This window comes from Paroedura picta, chromosome 11 (assembly GCF_049243985.1).
Source record: "Paroedura picta isolate Pp20150507F chromosome 11, Ppicta_v3.0, whole genome shotgun sequence".
Taxonomy (NCBI): domain Eukaryota; kingdom Metazoa; phylum Chordata; class Lepidosauria; order Squamata; family Gekkonidae; genus Paroedura; species Paroedura picta.
This window is the reverse complement of record NC_135379.1, coordinates 28,047,517-28,065,404: the sequence shown is the minus strand read 5'-3', so window position 1 is coordinate 28,065,404 and position 17,888 is coordinate 28,047,517. Positions and strand designations below refer to the sequence as shown.

At 41.4% G+C, this 17,888-nt stretch overlaps 1 protein-coding gene across 2 annotated transcripts in view; it reads right to left on the bottom strand.

The window, feature by feature from the left end:
* The window catches only part of DNAH11 (dynein axonemal heavy chain 11), a 191,927-nt gene that overhangs the window by 1,791 nt on the left and 172,248 nt on the right, over positions 1–17,888 (bottom strand). For both annotated transcript variants that reach the window (XM_077303577.1, XM_077303578.1), the window contains 5 exons: positions 8,763–8,882; positions 2,759–3,001; positions 1,338–1,520; positions 1,136–1,251; positions 491–603 (listed from right to left, as the gene is read on the bottom strand). In XM_077303577.1, the coding sequence (XP_077159692.1) occupies positions 491–603; positions 1,136–1,251; positions 1,338–1,520; positions 2,759–3,001; positions 8,763–8,882 (775 nt within the window). The remainder of the gene's footprint in view (positions 1–490; positions 604–1,135; positions 1,252–1,337; positions 1,521–2,758; positions 3,002–8,762; positions 8,883–17,888) is intronic.

Below are 17,888 nucleotides of genomic sequence, written 5' to 3'. Positions count from 1 at the left end.
AATGCAGAAGTAATGCCTCTAACCCAGAGGAAGAAATAATAGCATGTTTGTACTGTAGACTGTTCCACACTCTAATATCCAGGCATCTATGCAGTACCGAAATCAATTCTCAGCTTTACTGGATTGTGGAAATACATTTATCTCGGTAGGACTGACCTTTCCTCTCTTTTTAAAAATCATTTATGCTTCTGTTGGCTCTTAGCAAATAAGGGGTTCATTGTGGTCTTACCAAGGGTACTGATCAGGCTTCAGTCTGCTTAGCTTGAACAATGATGTAGCTTCTGGTTCTCCTAAACAATTAACCCTGATCAACATTGTTTCAAATACATCACTCACATTCACTTATATCTTCAGGATCTTCGATTCAGGACAAAAAGATTTTGCTACAGGCATTCTACACCATTAGCATTCTTCAAACCATGATCACAAAAATAATTCTGAGTTTAAAAACGTCAGCTAAAAATTGCATCACACTGCAGACAAGACATACCGGTCAAAAAAGATTGAGGGTTAAAGAAGCCAGAAAGCCACACTACTGCAGGAAGCACAAGGTCTTGCGTCCAAGTATCAAGTTCTCTGCATCGTGTAAGGAGATCATTAAACCTGAGGAAGAAACAGCAGTTGCATTATTATTATGCTTTAACTGCTTTATTATGATTACGTATCTGTAGTTTGTAGGTAGACAGGAGCAGAATAATTAGAAGGCATCAGTTGGACTGGCGATTGGAAAAGTGAATAGTGACCATCTGTTCTACATAACTTTAAACATGTCTTGAAAATGGCACAGAGGTCGCCTAACTTTTCTTTAATAAGCACTATTTCATTCAAAAAAATATCCGGAGCTACTTCTTAGTGTTACCTTGCTCAGTCCTAGAAACAATATAGATAAGAATGCCAGAAATGAAGCTATTAACTAAGCAGCACAGAGAAAAATCTCATGGAATAAAAGGACATTTTAAAATTCTTTCCCTGTATATTTTAGGGGATGCAGTAGTTATTCAACAGTGGCCAGCAAACTACCCTGGTTAACAAGCTGCCTTAATGATGTGATAATAGAATATCAGAGTGTTTTTAAAGATGCAATATTTTACAGTGTTAGAACCATTTTTAAATGTGATACGCATAGGGAATTTACCATTGCGGAAGGCTGTATGTGGAAGGGTAAGCCAGTTTGGACCACGTGTTTGGCACCAGATCAAAAAACAGGGCTGACTGCAGAGCTTCCATGGCAGGAGAAAATGTAAGCTCTCCCTAGATGTTTGCAAGAAAACCAAATTATTTAAGTTTCATAGAGTTCCGTTTCTCAACTAATTCATAACTTAAAGATTGTCTCTTACTTTCAGACCAAGGTCTAGTTGCCTAAGTGACCTCCATATCTCTCGAACAAGGATGTTCATCCTCTCACATTCTTGGAAACAGACTAGTATATAGGGGGTTCGAGCAGGAGACTTCTGCATTATGTCAATCATGTTATATTCCTCTGGCAGCTTCTCCAAAATCTCATCTAGTACATTCTTTACCTGTATACAAAGAAAAATAATGAGCACTGGATGGGCCAAATATTCATTCTCTGGAATGCATTCTCTTAAAACTAGTTTGTAGTAGGGGGAGAGCTTCCTGTGCAGTGTCTTATAAGCACTATTCAGGGCAAATAGGATATGTTTTTCAGAAATATAGCATGCAGCAGCATTAAAGAGCTTTCCTGATTTGAGGTAGGGAGTACAAAGTAGGGTAAATTTGGAGAACAGGCAAGCTAGAGAGTTTGTAGAATGCTACATTAGGTTATCCTATAATTCACATGCAACTGGACAAGTAAAATCCCTTTATGTTCAAATTTGTTTTAACATTTTCTACTCAATACATACCGTGCTGTTCTCTGTGTCAAAGTAAGGCAGCCTTGAGGAGCTACCTAGTGGCAAAAATGAGTCTACTAGGACATTATTTCACATGTTAAATATGAGCGCATCTTAGTATGAGATGCGTTTGGCATTAAAATGTGCCTAGTCTTGTACTGAAAGCAAAGCCTTAGCCTCTTGTTTGGGATTCTATTAAGGTACAAATATGATAAGCCATTGTGTAAGCCTGTCCAACTTGCACAAGAGAATATTTCTGCAGGGAATGAGGATGAGGGTGACTTTTTTTCTACCATAGGGAGATGCTACCAGCTGTGGTGAAGGCACAGTGCATAAGGACTGTAGCTCTTTTCTCTTGAAGGTGGTCAACCTAATCATATCTTTCAGGGAAAGGGATGAGATACTCACCCCAAAACCAAACCTGACTTCCTGAGAGGAATGTCACCTTCATTAAAAAGGTTTTTTAAAAAACCCTTCTAAGGTAATAAGAGCGGTCAACATTTCTTCCTATTTTTAAGTGTGGGCAGTATAGCGGACCCATATTCGTTATGGGAAAAGAGTGATTAAAATTTACTACTATTCATATTATGCATGTACTTCCTATAAATTTCCTATTTATGGAAAGTTGTATAATGAATTATAATGAAAGCTCATATAATGAAGTATGACCTGTGTGTAATAGCCAGGAGTTCCTAAGATTGTCTAGCTACCAGACGAGAAGTTTGAAGGTGGTTTGTCATTGCCTGCCCCCACATCATGTACCCTGGTATTCCTTGAAGATTGCCCTTCCAAGTCCTAGTCAGGGCTGACCCTGCTTAGCTTTTGATATCTGACTGGATCGAGCTTGCCTGGCCTATGCAGGTTGGGATTGGTTACAAGGATACTGAAGAAGAACATAATCTCACTTTTTCTTCCGCAGACTGTCCTACTACCGCTCCAGCAAGGATGTTCTTGGGTTGTATTTCCAAGATAGCCTTGAAAAGGTTATCAGTTAGTGTAGACAAGAAATCTATCTCGGCATTAGAATGGAGACCATAGAGCACAGGACTTTCAGGAGGCAGCATTTCATCTATGTACTTGTGGTATCCTATGTAATCCAAGTTGGGAGGAGCCAAGAAACCTTGAGCCAAACTGAAATCTCCTTCAAGCTGTAATTAGAAAAAGAATAATATTTAGTATTTCAAAGATTCATAGATGTAGTCCAACCCCTTGTATAATGCAGGAAACAACTACCTGCTTACTCACAGTGACTCCAATTTCATGCCCAAGTGATCCCCCACCAGAAATCTTCAGAATCCAGCTATGAGCCCTGCAGGAGTTTTTGGCTTTTTGCCAAAACAGAGTTCTTCCACCAGATCTATGGTTGAGGCCAGGGCAAAAAAGATGTGTGCTCCCCCCCCCAAAGGAGGAGTAAGGAGGGAAGGTACTCTACCATATTGTAATAATGATGGCCAGCTGTTTCCCCCTGGTCCCTAGTGGGGGTAGGTGGGGGGTTGGTCTGCCGTCATGTCCCTGTTGGGTTTACATTTTTATTTCAGGCAAATTTCTCTTCTACTACCATAAGCCAAGTTGTTTATACACCTGGTTACCAGTTTTAACCTGGACCAAGTTCAAGGTTCTGGTTTTAACCTTTAAGATAATCTGTGGCTTGGGCCCTACCTGAGGGACTGCTGGCTCCTTATGTCCCCTAAAGGGCTCTTAGTTTTGTGGGTACTAATCTGTTGGTGATCCCTAGGGAAGTGTGTCTGGCCTCAGTCAGGACCATGGCCTTTTCAGTCCTGGCCCCAACCCGGTGGAATGAGCCCCTGGGAGAGCTAAGAGTCCTGATAGTAATGTAAATGTTCCACAGGGGCTGTAAAACTGAGCTCTTCTGTCATATCTTTGGTTGAGACCAGAGATGGGAGGTCGAGGCCCCCTTCCTCAGGCAGCACTAAAACATCAGCAAACCCTATACCCCAAGGTGAATGGTTGCCTGGACAGATTGCTGTGGGGAGAATTTTGCCACTAATCTTTTGTTGGGTTTGTCATTTTAATGGGGAGGGGGTTATTTACACTGATGTAACCTGCCATGAGTCATTACCAAAATTGGTGGGCTAACAAACAATAAATAAAATAAACATAGTATGGGTTGGATCCCAATGAGTTTTTCATGGCTACTGAGGGTGGTTTCCATGCCAAGGAGTTCATGTGTGGGCCCCATCTCCCAGTAGTAGCATTGGGAAGGGCTGACACAGGAAGAGGAAACTTAGGAGGCAATCCTGCCTCATGCCTGTCAATCTTGTTAGGATCCAACCCTGTGTGAATTTGACCCATTTTCACTTCCATTCTCTAGTAAAGGTGCAGGTGTAATTTTTTTGCTGTCCACAGCGTTATTTTAAGCAGTGATAGGAATAATACATAGATCTCCTCTAATTTTGTGGCAATGCACTCTGAAAGTGCTTGTTTGGGAAAATGTTTACATTTAAGGACCTTGAACTTTATTATGCTATAATTATTCATTATGCTTGATACTGTCTTATCTATTGCATAGTGTAAAGCTGTGCAGCATTTCTGATTCATGCATCATGCCATGCTGTCCCTGTAGTGGTCTGGTATGACTGAGCCAAACACTACAATGTGATTAGCCATTCGCAGTAAGTGGAGATTGTCATGCATAAATAATCATGCATGAAATCATACAATATTAGTCTTGCTCCTGGAAGCCTGTGCCCCAATGGGCTGGGAAGGAGGAGTGCTGGATATCTGCAATTAAGGTGTAGAAAAACCTCTGAAATGGAGAATTCAGGTAGCGCAATCTAGCTTGGAGGAAGACAGGGGGATTACAGGGGGGTTGGAAAGGAATGGCCAAACTGTGGCTCTCCAGATGTCCATGGATTACAATTCCCATGAGCCCCAGCTAGCCCTGGCCTAGACCTTTCATTTCTTAGCTCTTCACTTATAATAAAGACATTATTGGGCTAACTTATGATTTGTAAACTCCTTCTGTTGGGATCCTTAAGAACAGCTACATGTTTCCAAACGTATCAAGGAACTCTGCCTTAATTGTGTTTCCCAAACATGAGCACAGATGTGTATGAAAATTTTACTATTGAATGGATTTGCTCTGGTAACGCTTGGTTCCTAAAAAAGAAAAAAATGGTGCAATTTTTTAAAATGTATCTTGTGTTTAGGAGCCAATTGGCAGCCTGTAGCCAATGACATGTGTAAGGTGCAATGAGAGAAGCTGCACTGATTTCTGCCCATTCCCCCAGTCCACTGATTCTCTCCTCTCCTCCCCAAGATTTTATCTACTGGAAATCAGTGGACTCTCAGGATCAGTATACTGGGGTCTGAATGGAAATGGGGAATGGGTGAAATTCACAGCCACCGTCCTAGGGACACTTAAGTTGCCACTCAGTATTTAGAAACAGCCGCTCAATATTGTCAGTATTGAAAGTTAAAAATCAAAGAAATAGGAAGCATGCACCTGGTTCCACAACCAGCACCAATCCAATGGGAAGGCTGGGCTGGCCCGAAAACTGGGAGGGCCACATGGTGGGGACATCACCCAGCACCAAATGGGGGGGAGCAGAACTCCCAGCCTCATGGGCAGAGCTTCAGACAGCATGTCTGCTGCTTTACCACTCTGCGCCACAAGAGGCTCTTCAGAAAGGGTTACAGAAGGTTATTTCCATTTTTTGCCATTTCATGGTTGGCACCTGCTTTTTAGGATGCCATTGGTTAAGACTTACTGAATCAGGTGGAATGTTACCCAGGCTTTGCCGTTTCATAGAATCATAGTGTTGGAAGGGGCCATACAGGCCATCTAGTCCAACCCCCTGCTCAACGCAGGATTAACCCTAAGCATCCTAAAGCATCCAAGAAAAGTGTGTATTCAACCTTTGCTTGAAGACTGCCAGTGAGGGGGAGCTCACCACCTCCTTAGGCAGCCTATTCCACTGCTGAACTACTCTGATTGTGAAAATATCTTTCCTCATATCTAGCCTATATCTAGTGATAACTTTGTTGATACTTGTCTATGTTTACCCAGCTATCAATTACCTAAGGAACTCCCCTTTCTTACTTAAGGGAAACCATTGTCCAATTAAATGTAAATTAATTATTTTGTTACCGAATCAAAAGACCTGAATTCATGGTTGTTTATCTGAAAGCCTTTACTAGTCAATTTGTTTTTTTTTCTTAGACCATATCTATATTTGACATATACTTGAGTGAAAGTTCAGGCCTGTGAAGGTTAATGGACTGCCTAGGCTAGAAATAGGCTTTCTTGTCCATAGGACAGATGTAGCAGAGGCCTGAGTAGAATAAGCCTCCAACACTGCCTCCTTGACCTCAACTGTCATTTAGAGAAATCAGCTTCCTTGGAGGTCAGAAGTACAGTAGTGTTTATCCTTCCCATCTCCATGGTAACTCACTCCTAGGCCATCCAATTGACTTCCAATTGTGCTAAACTGAATGTGGCTTTGTGACACATGAAAACCTACTCATTAGAGATGGAGAAGATGCAAGCAAACTCTTCAAGCCATTGCATGAATAGGGGAAAATGGTATACCCTTCCAGCTACTTATGATGCATGCCAGAAATGATGTTTTTAGACCTGTACTTGCTATCCTCTACCCCTTTCAGATAAACAGAAAATAAATAGGCCATAATGTTTGATTTGGTGTGATTAGATCTAAATGAAGTCAATTAGACTGGAAGAGATTCTAGTCTAGGTAACAGGAATACAATCTGAAACAGACTTATTTGGAAATAAATTCCACTTAAAGTAGGATTGTACTGACAACATACCATTAGATAAAGGGTTATTCAAGCTACCACATTTAAAATAAAACATTCTCAACCCATACAAATCTCACTAATAACAGGGTAGCTTGCAGCAGCTTTTGGAAACAATGAGAAAAGTATCAGTCATAGAAACTGATATAAAGCTGACACTTCAGAATAGGGAAAACCAGGAAGGTGCATGAAAACTTCACAATCTTATGAGGAAACAAGGGACGAAAACACTGATCTTTGTTTCTTCCCAGGCAAGTGTCCTTCCCATCAGCATCTCATCCTGTGGGAGGGCTACAGTTCTTTAGCCAGAAGGGGGCATAATTCTCCTGGGTCATGCTCCTTGGGAGGGGGTGGAGCAAGAAGAATGTCATGCATGGGAAGGAGAGGGCATCTGACATTCTCAAGCAGCTTTACTGGGAAGAGCTGCACATCAAGCAAGCATTATGGCAGTAACTTATGGCACTGTCCAGGATATGCACTGCTTCTAGGTACCCAAATAGTGAAGGTGACCAATAATAAATTATATAATAGCTGTGCATTTTGTTCAGGGATATGACTGTGACCACCAACATTTATGCACAGCTAAGCTATAATTAGTTTTGTAATAAACTCTAAACGAATCTTCCTTGAAGACTGATCAGAAGTTGCAGTGAATGCAGAATGCTGATGCCTACTTTTATGTAACATCAAATTACGGGGTCTGTCTCCCCAGCTTTTTTCACTCAGTCCCATTTTAGTACACTACTACTCAATATAATTCTTGCTGCATATTACTTTTATGCATGCAGACCAGTGTGGTATAGTGGTGGCATCTAATCTGGAGAACCGGGTTTGATTTCTCACTCCTCTTCAAGCAGTCAGCTGGGTGACCTTGGGTTAGTCACAGTTCTAGCCCCACCTACCTCACCTACCTCAAATGCACATTTCTTCAAATGCAGTGAAACAAGATGTCTTCAACCATTAGATATAGGTAGAAGGATGGTAAGGTGAGGAATTGGTTGTCAGGAAAGGCTAGTTAGAGTGAAGATGCATAAGTAATAAGATGGTATCTCTGTTAAGCCCTGAGGGTTCCATTGTCCATTATAATTCAGCAATCTCCCATTCTAATCTGTTTCTGAAATTTCTTTGCAATAAAACAGCTATTATGGTACCATGGTTTTTGGGTTTTTTACTTTTCAGAAGCTTTTAGTAATTATATTTATTTTTGTATAGTATTTTTAGAAGTTTGGTTTCTAGTGGTTTGCAGGCAATATCGCAACAAACAGTTGTTTTTACATAATTTTTTCATATGGCTGATCTCCTTTCTCTGGGATTGTGGACTGAGGATAGCAATAGGAGAAAGATCCTCAAGCTGTCACCAGCTTGCATGCGGATTTCCTCAGGGAACAGTCCTCTCTCCAATCCTATTTAACATCTTCATGCGCCCTCTTGCCCAACTAGTGTGGAAGTTCGAGCTGGGCTGTCACCAATATGCTGATAACACCCAGCTCTTTCTCCTGATGGATAGCTACCCTGATTCTCCCCCAGAAGTATCAGCCAGCTGCCTGGAAGCAGTGACAAGGTGGTTCACGCACATTCATACTAATACTGCTACTCACCTTTAAGACCATACATGGTCTGGGCCCAGTATCCCTAAGGGACCACCTCTTTGCCTATACTCCTCAAAGAGCTTTACACTCTGCCACCTCCTACTGGCTGGTGATCCTTGGCCCAAAGGAAGCTTTCTTGACCTCAATCAGGGCCAGTGCTTTCTCTGTCCTGGCCCCCACCTGGTGGAATGACTTCCCAGAGGAGATCACAGCCCTAATGGACCTAGAACAGTTCTGCAGGGCCTGCAAAAGGGAGCTCCTCTGCCAGGCATTTGGTTGAAGTCGACTGGAACCAACATCCCTCAAGCCTTCCTCCCATGAAACTGAACACCTGAATCAACCAACTATGCATCCATTTGTAAGTTGTGACTATAAAGTTACTGTTCCAACTGTTTATTATTGTTTGATTGTTACTTATAGTTACCGATTTCCCTGTAATATTCCTGTTCGTTATCTTTTATGTGAACCGCCCTGAGCCTCAGGGGAGGGTGGTATGTAAATGTAATTAATAAATAATTAATAAATATTTATACATTATTACCAGGGAAGGGTTCATGAATTCTTCTAAGTATGTCTGGCAGAGTCTGCGGTCCCAGTCATCAGTTATGTGACCACCATACATTATTTCACCAAAGAGATAGCGCAAGTCTTCCCATGGAACCTACAAAACATAATGGAATGTATAATTAAATAGAACATTTTCTAAAAGGACAGACCAAAGCACAGAGATGATAAAACACTGACTTCATTAGCACAAAGAGAAAAATCAACATTCTTCTGCCTGGATGTTTCAGTAGTCACTAGCTTGAGGGTAGTAGCATTTATATTACTAGCAAATAGAGTCACATGACCACTGTAACCCCTGTGCGCTAGCCCACCAAACACATAACTACAGTAATATAACAATTTTAAATATATGGCTATAACCTTTTAATTTATCTGAACAAAAGTGAGCATGAAGGGTTGTCTCACCCTCTCTCCATATGAATATAAGAAGAACCCTGGTCGTGTGAAAATCTTCAGTTGCTCAGATACACAAACCCTTGACTTGGTGCAAAAGATTTTATTTATTCAGAGCAAGCAAGCTAACTCAACAATACCTTGTTGAAACTGAGACATAGCCAAACAAACATCTGTAACATAAATGAAGCCTGACTGGGGTAGTGGGAGGAGTTGGGACTCATTCCCTACCTGATGGGCTGTGCATCCAACAAATGGCCAATCAGGTAGGCTGTCCTGCCCATGGCCGCATCCCACTCCAACTTCTTCCATGTGGATGAAGTGACAGTCTGCGGTAAGCCAGGCAATGAGCAGGAGTTGGGAGGGACGGAGGAGGGCCTGGAACTGCAGGCCTGGGTGTGAGGAGGGAGTAGCCAGGGACAGTGATACTGTTAGAAGCCCCAGGTTTTATGCCAGGATTTTATTCTGTTTCAATTATTTTATTCTGTTGCCTGCTAAGGTATTGCTTTAACTTGTCTTGCCCTGATGTAATGCAGATGCTTTGATTTGACACCCCAAGGTCATTTCCTGCTGCCATATTTTATGACTCCACATTCTCTCCCCCTCCCTTTTGTTAATATCCCATAGTTCCCAGACCTGTTGTTCTGGATCGCAAAATGATTATCTTGATGTTTTGACTCCTTTGAACTGTGCCTAGTTTGAATTTCCAGGGAAGGGGGGGGGAGAAAACCTATATATTGCTTGTTCTATGCTTTGTACCTCAGTCCTGACTATACCTTCATTGTAGATGTTTTCATTTTTCTTAAAGAAACTGTCATACTTATTTAGAAATCTAATTTTCTCACAGATGCCATTGCCCCTATCACTTCATCTAGGTGGGCCTTCAACTCGAGTTGCATCTTGGAGATCTCGTACCACAGTGCAGTCTCCAGGTCCGGTTGGCTACACCATTCTACCTCGGTCCAGTCAGCATAATCCCAATCGTAGGCCATGAATGCCCGAGCCCCTTGGCTCTCAGCCATGTCACATCCTACCTCTGCGACACCCCACTCACTTCCAGCTCAGGGTGCCCATCATGCATGTGGTTGTGTAATGGCTGTTCTGGTACCCACTCCAGCCTCCTGGGTCAGGGGAGTTGCATTGCTCCCCTCAATGCAGTTTTTGGAGTCTGAGTTTTTGGAGTCTGAGTCACTTCCCTTAGACATGTTGGTTGAATGGGGAGACACGGGTCCAACATAGTTTCGACAATCTGTGAGGATCTTCAATTGCTCAGATATACAAACCTTTGACGTAGTGCAAAAGATTTCATTTATTCAAAGCATGCATGCTATCTCAACAATACCTTGTCAAAACTGTGGCATAGACAAACAGGCACAGTATATAATCCCTCAACCCATACCCCTACCCATGAGAACCCGTAAATGTGGGAAGACATCAATCAGTCACAATAACCAAATAAAGGCAGAGCCCAAGATTGTATTCTGGAGGAGAATGGAGATGGATGGGGGAGAGGGGTGAATGCAAGAGGAATTGACCAAGGCAATAAAACATGGCCAAATGGCTAATTAAACTAACTGGTCACAAAGCTAGTATTAATCATGGCAGAAGGATAACATTGTGGCAGCTGGATCAGAACATCCTATCTCTACCAGTTCTTCTGGACTGCCAATAGGCCAGAGGCTGGAGACTTGGTTACCTGCTGACTCTGGGATCCGGTGGTTTAGAGCAGTGGTCCCCAATGTTCTTATCACTGGGGATCGGTCAACGCTTGACAATTTTACTGAGGCTGGGGGGGGGGGTTATCTTTTGCTGAGGGATGTCGCCGCTGCCGCCTGAGCCCCTGCTCTGCTCTCTGGCGCCCCTGACTTCCTGCCGCCCACAGCAGCTGCACAGTCCCACACCGAGGGAGAGCCCCAGCCATGGCTGGAGAGCACCAAAGGAGAGCCGGCGGCAGAGTGGCAGGGCAGCAGCTGGGGAATAGGACAAGCAGGAGCCACGGCCCGGTAACAACTGATCCATGGACCGGTATCGGTTCCCAGACCGGGGGTTGGGGACAGCTGGTTAGGAGTGCCTTTGAATATAGAGGTTCCCCAAGTAACCATGGTTAGTAGCCACTGATAGACCTATTCTCCATTAATCTAATACCCTTTTAAAGCTGTTTACTCCTGTGACCATGACTATCATCTGGTAGCATTTTAATCACTCTCCATATAAAGAGGTATTTCTTTTAGTCTGTCCTGAATCTACTGCCCAACACTGAATGCTGTCATGGTCTAGAATTTTGGGAGGGGGGGAAATATTATCTTGGTCATTTATATCTACCATATGTATAATTTTATAAACCTCTATATGTCAACCCTTGGGCATCTCTTTTCTAAATGGAAAAATCCCAGCCTCTTCAGCTCCAATCTCCTAATATTCTTGGTCATCCTCCTCTGTATGTTTCCCAGCTCTTGCAGTGTCTTTTTTTGAGATATGGTAACCAGACCTGTGCAAAGTATTCCAAAGGCTTACCTATCCTACACCTTACTTATCCTCCAGTTCCTAAATTGACAGCTGTTTCAAGATGAGAAGAGCCAACTACAACCCACAAGTCCTATTGGGCTTTGCTTGCTTTCCTGTGATTTGAGGTGGATTCTACATTGGAGAACAGTGCCCAGAAGAGTCACAGGTGGCTCTCAAGCTACTGAATGAGTTATCACTCTTCTAGTGGAAATTAGCCCTGATATGATAGCCTGGAGTAGCCTGATTTTACTAGATCTCAGAAGCTAAAAAGGGTTAAGCCCTGATTAGTATTCAGATGGGAGACCACCAAGGAAATCCAAAGTCATGATATCTATTCTCTTGCCTTGAAAATGCCATGGGGTTGCCATGTCAGCTGTGACTTAATGGCAAAAAAGTGAAACATATTAAAAGAACAGAATCATAATGCAGAGCATTAATCCAGCCTGCAGTGATAATATGATGCCTGGAACTGGCTTGCCAGAATCATACATGTTCCACAGGCTTAATCTGGGGCCATTGGGTTCTATTCTGACTTTTGTTGTTGACACAGTGGCATGCAGAAGCCAACACACTTATGTCAATTGTGCTAAGGCTACAATTTTACATGCATTTATTTGGAAGTCACCAGAACTTAGTTCTGAGGACATATACACAGGATCAGGCTGAAAAACAACCAAAGTTCCAAGTATTTAATCTAGTTTGTGACTTAGCATAACAGCAAAAAAGATCTAATTACTGATCTCGGGGAAAGTGCTTCAAAAGTAGCAACAAAAAATCCTTCAGAAATACTGTGCAAAACAAGATAATGTAATCTGCTAAAATTCGTTATGTGATTCTTAGTTAAGTATAAATTCTAATTAGACTTGGAGTTTATAGATTGATATCTTTTTATATATCCCAACAACAAATAATAAAGGAGTATTATTTTAATTTGGGAAACTCTAAAGGTTTCCAGAAGGATTGGAATTGGCATTTATATTACCACATACTTAAGAGAGTTATGTTTGTTGAAGGGCTGTGTACATAATGTACTTCAAGGAGCTTGTGATTAATGACAGAAGGATGTTTATTTTTTAAAGGCACTGCAACATTAAGTAAAATTGGCTACGCAAATTTTCTTCCATAGCCTTGATTTAAAGGAGGGAAAAAACCCACAACAATTTATGACAAAGCCCTTCCAGAGAGGAACCTTGCATCCTCAGGGGCAGTATCTGCCTCCCGACAATTCAAGTAAAAACTTAATTATAGGCTTGTGCATTACATGATGTGATAGAGCAGAAGAAATTAAAAGCTGCAGCTATTCCAGTGCGTTCACTGCAAGTTTATTTCAGTTTCAATACATGACTATCTAAAAGCATGCCTGCCCAGGACCTTCTCCTTCCCACCCCCTCCAGGCTCATCACTGGCCATAGGGTGGAGGTGGATCAACATGACTATACATGGTCATATCACCTGATAAATGTTTAACAAATTAAAAAATATATATTAAAATTAATTCCCACTCACTTTGGAAACCCTTCCAGGGCCATCAGGAAATGCCAGGTTTCATGAAAACCTAGTTGAGAAAGCCTGATCTAAAGAGTGGCTCCTGGTTGCTGTATCTTGAGAAGGATATTGCAGAGATGGAAAAGGTTTAGAAGAGAGCAACTAAGATGACTGAAAGGCTGGAGCACCTTTCCTAATGGGGAAGGCTGCATTATTAGAAATTTCTCAATCTAGAGGAAAAGATAGAACATGGTAGAGATTTATGGAAGTATGCATAGGTTTGAGAAAGTAGAGAGAACTTTTCTTCCTCATCCATAATACCAGAACTTGGTGGTACCCAATACATTTGATGGGCAATAGATTCAGGACAGACAAAAGGAAATACTTAATAAGTAATTAAATTGTGGAATTCATTGCCATTAGTGGTAGCATGGCCATAATCACTAGTTAGTGTTAATTAGGATTAGACAGATTCATGGTAGATAGATTTATCAATGGCTACTAGCCATGGTGAATGAAGGGAACCTCTGTATTCAGAAAATGCAGTTAGCCTCTGATTACCAATGCTAGGGAGTAGTATCAGGGAGAGGGCCTTAGTCTCTGCGCCATATTTGTTAGTTTTCCAAGGTAACTGATTGGCTGATGTGAACCAGTATGCTGGACTAGAAGAATCTTCAGCTCTGAAATGTTTACACTGTGTTTTATTAAGGTGAATCATCTACTATCATTATTGTATGAACCAATTTAGACAAAAATGAAAGAATAACCCCTACCTATATTGCCACTAGCTTCAGAGACAGAACCTGAAGCCAAACTGCATAAAACAGATGGGAAGAAATTAAATCATGACCACCAGCCAATTTATGGTACATGACCTAATGCTTGCTGGGATTATTCTGTACCATTCACATAGGTAAATGATTCTTTGGTCACATTGTCTGTGTTTTGACACTGAAAAGCAATTAATTTCTGAAACGGTGGTCCCAGGAGCTCATGTCTTAATGTAAAATAAGTGTTGAATTCCCTGAGGGCTGAACCTCTGCAGATGAAAATCTGCAAATTGAGTATGTAATCACAGAAAAAAGGTTTAATAGGTAAGATTTATATTTGCTACATTAGGACTGCACAAAATTTGCACTATATTTGGAGGGCCACATATATAACCTATACTCTGATAAATGTTTAATATACATATGGTAGAAAAAGGAAGAGACTGCAGCTTTCTCTTATACCTCCTTGTAATACTCACACACTTTTACAATATCATTATAAAATGAAGCAATTATTGAAACTGTGACATTCCACATTCACAGTAAGGTGCCCATTGTATTATTCTTTTTCATCTGGAAGGAGGAAAAGCTGGAAATAATGTGTACTTTATATGAAACATAGAATATAATGTGAACACATATGGATAAAATTAGCAGATATAAAGGTGAGCAAATTTCAGTGTTGCATAATTTATATTTTTAAAAAAACATACAAAGCAAGCATGTACAATCGACATCTCTCAATAGTAAAGGAATAACTAATTGGCATTAAACAATCCTGAGAATGATCATTGGTCACTTACTGTAAAGGGTCCGTCTCCTCTGGAGAAAGGGGAACATCTGAAGAGTGGGTTTTCTCATCCACTTCCAGGGAGGCAGGAGTTAAACTTTAATGACATGTCCTCCTTTGGAATGCTGGCATGCGCTCTGGGAGTCCTTTTCCCCAGTCGAGTACTCGGAAAGCTAGTGAAAAAAGCTCACTAGCAAAAAACCTTACAATGAATCCCAACAACCCAGGAACTGAAGCGAGACTATACAAAAAGGAAACCTTGCCAAAGGGGAAATAAAACTGATCTCTACTGGAGTGAACCTTTCCTTCACCTAACCAGAAAAACTTAACCATAATGACTTAAAAAATTTGTTATTATGAGAGACAACAGGGAGGGGTCAGATGTCCTCCTTTCTCCAGAGGAGATGACCCTCTATAAGTTTCCAATGGTTGTTCTGTCTCTGGGATGGAGGACATCTGAATAGCGGTACCTTCAAAAGTAAAGCCTGGGAGGGCTGTCAGATGACAGCCACTGCATTCAGGAGCACCCTGCTTCCAAATGAAGCATCCAATGCGGCATAAGTATAAATCCTGTAGTGTTTGACAAAGGTTGACACTGATGACCAGGTCATGGCCTTACACCCCCCCAACACCAATGTCCTATTAGCAAATGCCATGTTTGTGGAGGCGCTTCTGACTGAATGAGCAGTAACTCATACCAGAGGGGTCTGACCTTGTGCCTTATAGGCCTTGGTGATGCAAGAGCAGATGCATCTACTGATGGCCACCTTTCACATCTTTCTGCTTAGCTTCCATGAGGAAAATCTATGAATCTGAGGAAGAGAGATAGTAGCTGCCCCCTTGAGAAACCTTGTCACCAGGGGTGCCTAGATAATGGGGTACTCTGAACTATTGGGAACATAGTGGTTAACACTGCAATCTGTCTTTTTAGCATTGCTGGATTTAAATTCTGATCTAAACCTTCCTATAAAAAGCACAGGATGTCATTAATCGATGGATGCATGCAGTTGGCCTTCTTCCTGCAAGCTCATTGCACAAATACTTTCCAAGTGACGTCATAGATACGAATGGTGGATTTTCTCCTAGATGCGAACACTGTGGCCACCACTCCCTCTAACAGACCCAGATCTCTCAAATCTCCTCTCACTTTCCATGCAGCTAATTGTAGTCAGTCCAGATCCAGGTGCCAAATCTGGCCCTGCGGCAGGAAATCTGGTCTTCGAGGTAGGGACAGATGCAGTTTCACTGCCAATTGCTGTATTGTTGAGAACCACAGTTTCCATAGCCAATGAAGGCTACTAAAATTACCGTTACCTGGACCTGTTGGATATTTCATGACACCCTCAGAAGGAGTGGAATCGGTGGGAAGGCATATAGTAAATCCATTGGCCATTGAGCAGTCAGAGCGTCCACTGCCACAGCTGATGTAAGGTAGAAACTTGACATTTACCTGTCTATCTGCACATTTCTCTTGATGTAAACAGGCCCATCTTTGGGGTTCTGAACCACCTTGTGATTTGAAAGAGCACTTCCCTGTTTAGATGACACTCTCCCTATGGAGAGACTGCTATGTACTGCTGTTGGCTCTCCCTGCAGCTGGGGACAGGCTTCTCTGTATCGCACTGTCACCTAGTTCTCCATTAGTCACCGGACACTTCTCTCAATTGCTGAGGTGATTTGGCAACAAGGTTGAAGTATTATCAAGGTCTTCTGTCAGAACATTGACTCAGCGTTCATTCGTTCGTTCAAACAAACAAAGCCATTTCCTCACAACAATTGCAGATAGTATAAGAATTACAAAACTAGGTCACATTATGTACCTGAGGTAAATATCTGTTTACCTTGCTGAACAGTCCTCTCTCATCAGCAGTGAAAAGAGAACTGAGGAAGAAGCGTTTGACCCTCCCATTTCACATGACTTTTGGGTAGGAAAGTCAGCCTCCTTTGTGAGGGGAGGGGAAAGCACTTCTGTGAGCTAAAAACAACAACTTCTTAAAGTTTGCTAGCTCTTCTCCGTGGAAGGTCTGTGAAAGCGCAGTCCCATGTGGGACTGTACAGGAGCCATAAAGATGAACATTCCTTGTAAATCCATTCCAAATGATGGAAAAGATGTGTTTTCAACACAGCTAAAACAGCCCTGATAATATCACAAACATTTGTACTAGGCAGGCATTAGTCTGCGTTTTGCAGCAAGAACCTCTGTGCAAAAAACAGGTTTTGTGCACAGATCTGTTATAATATGGGTGCAAAAGCCAGTTGTGGACAGTAAGGGTCAAATGCAAACTCCACTGTCTCCCTTCAATTCCTGAATCAGCTGTCTTCATGAACAAAAGTACTTCATCTTAACAGTATATCACCGGTAGAGAGTAAAATATTATTGTAAGCTTTCACTGAATCAAGTGTTAGCAAGCTTTTCAAAGTTGCACAGAATACATTACAAACTGAAGGAAGAATTATAAATGTCTTACTTCCCCACCTACATACATTATTTTATCAGCTGTATAATCTTTTTTTTTGTAATTTTATTATTTATTATTATATAAAGCATTTACAGAGAAATTGAGAAGAAAAAGCGACCAGCTGATATGGTTTGCCATCTCTTTTAACATAGATATTCAGTTCCCATCACATATTATTCCTAATCTAGAAGTTTTTACCATTTTTCTTAGCCAAGTGATTGTTAATACATATGAGAGTATGATCTGTTATAAGAATACATTCTGTTATTATCTTAAATGATATTAGGTCAGTCTCCTTCATAAATTGGCCCTGACCCAAGAATTACTACTGCCGTCTTGTTAATGCCTATGAAGTATGGTTTGTCATCCTCTTTTAGCATACATATTGACATACATATTCAATTCCCATCGCATATTAATCCTGATCTAGGAGTTTCTTAGCAAAGTAGTTGTTGATACATATGAGGGTATAATCTATTATAAGGATATATTCTATTATTGTCTTAGATGATATAAAGTCAGTTCCCTTCATATATTGGTCCTGTCCTAAAAGTTACTACTGCTGTCTTTCCCACAGGAAGCCAGGAGAATACTCCATTGTTCAACTCATCCTTCAGGTGGTCGCAGAAAATGAAATTGTGTTTTTTTCCATAGTAGAGTGTTTCTGATTGTCCTTCTGTCAGGGCCAAAGAAATCTC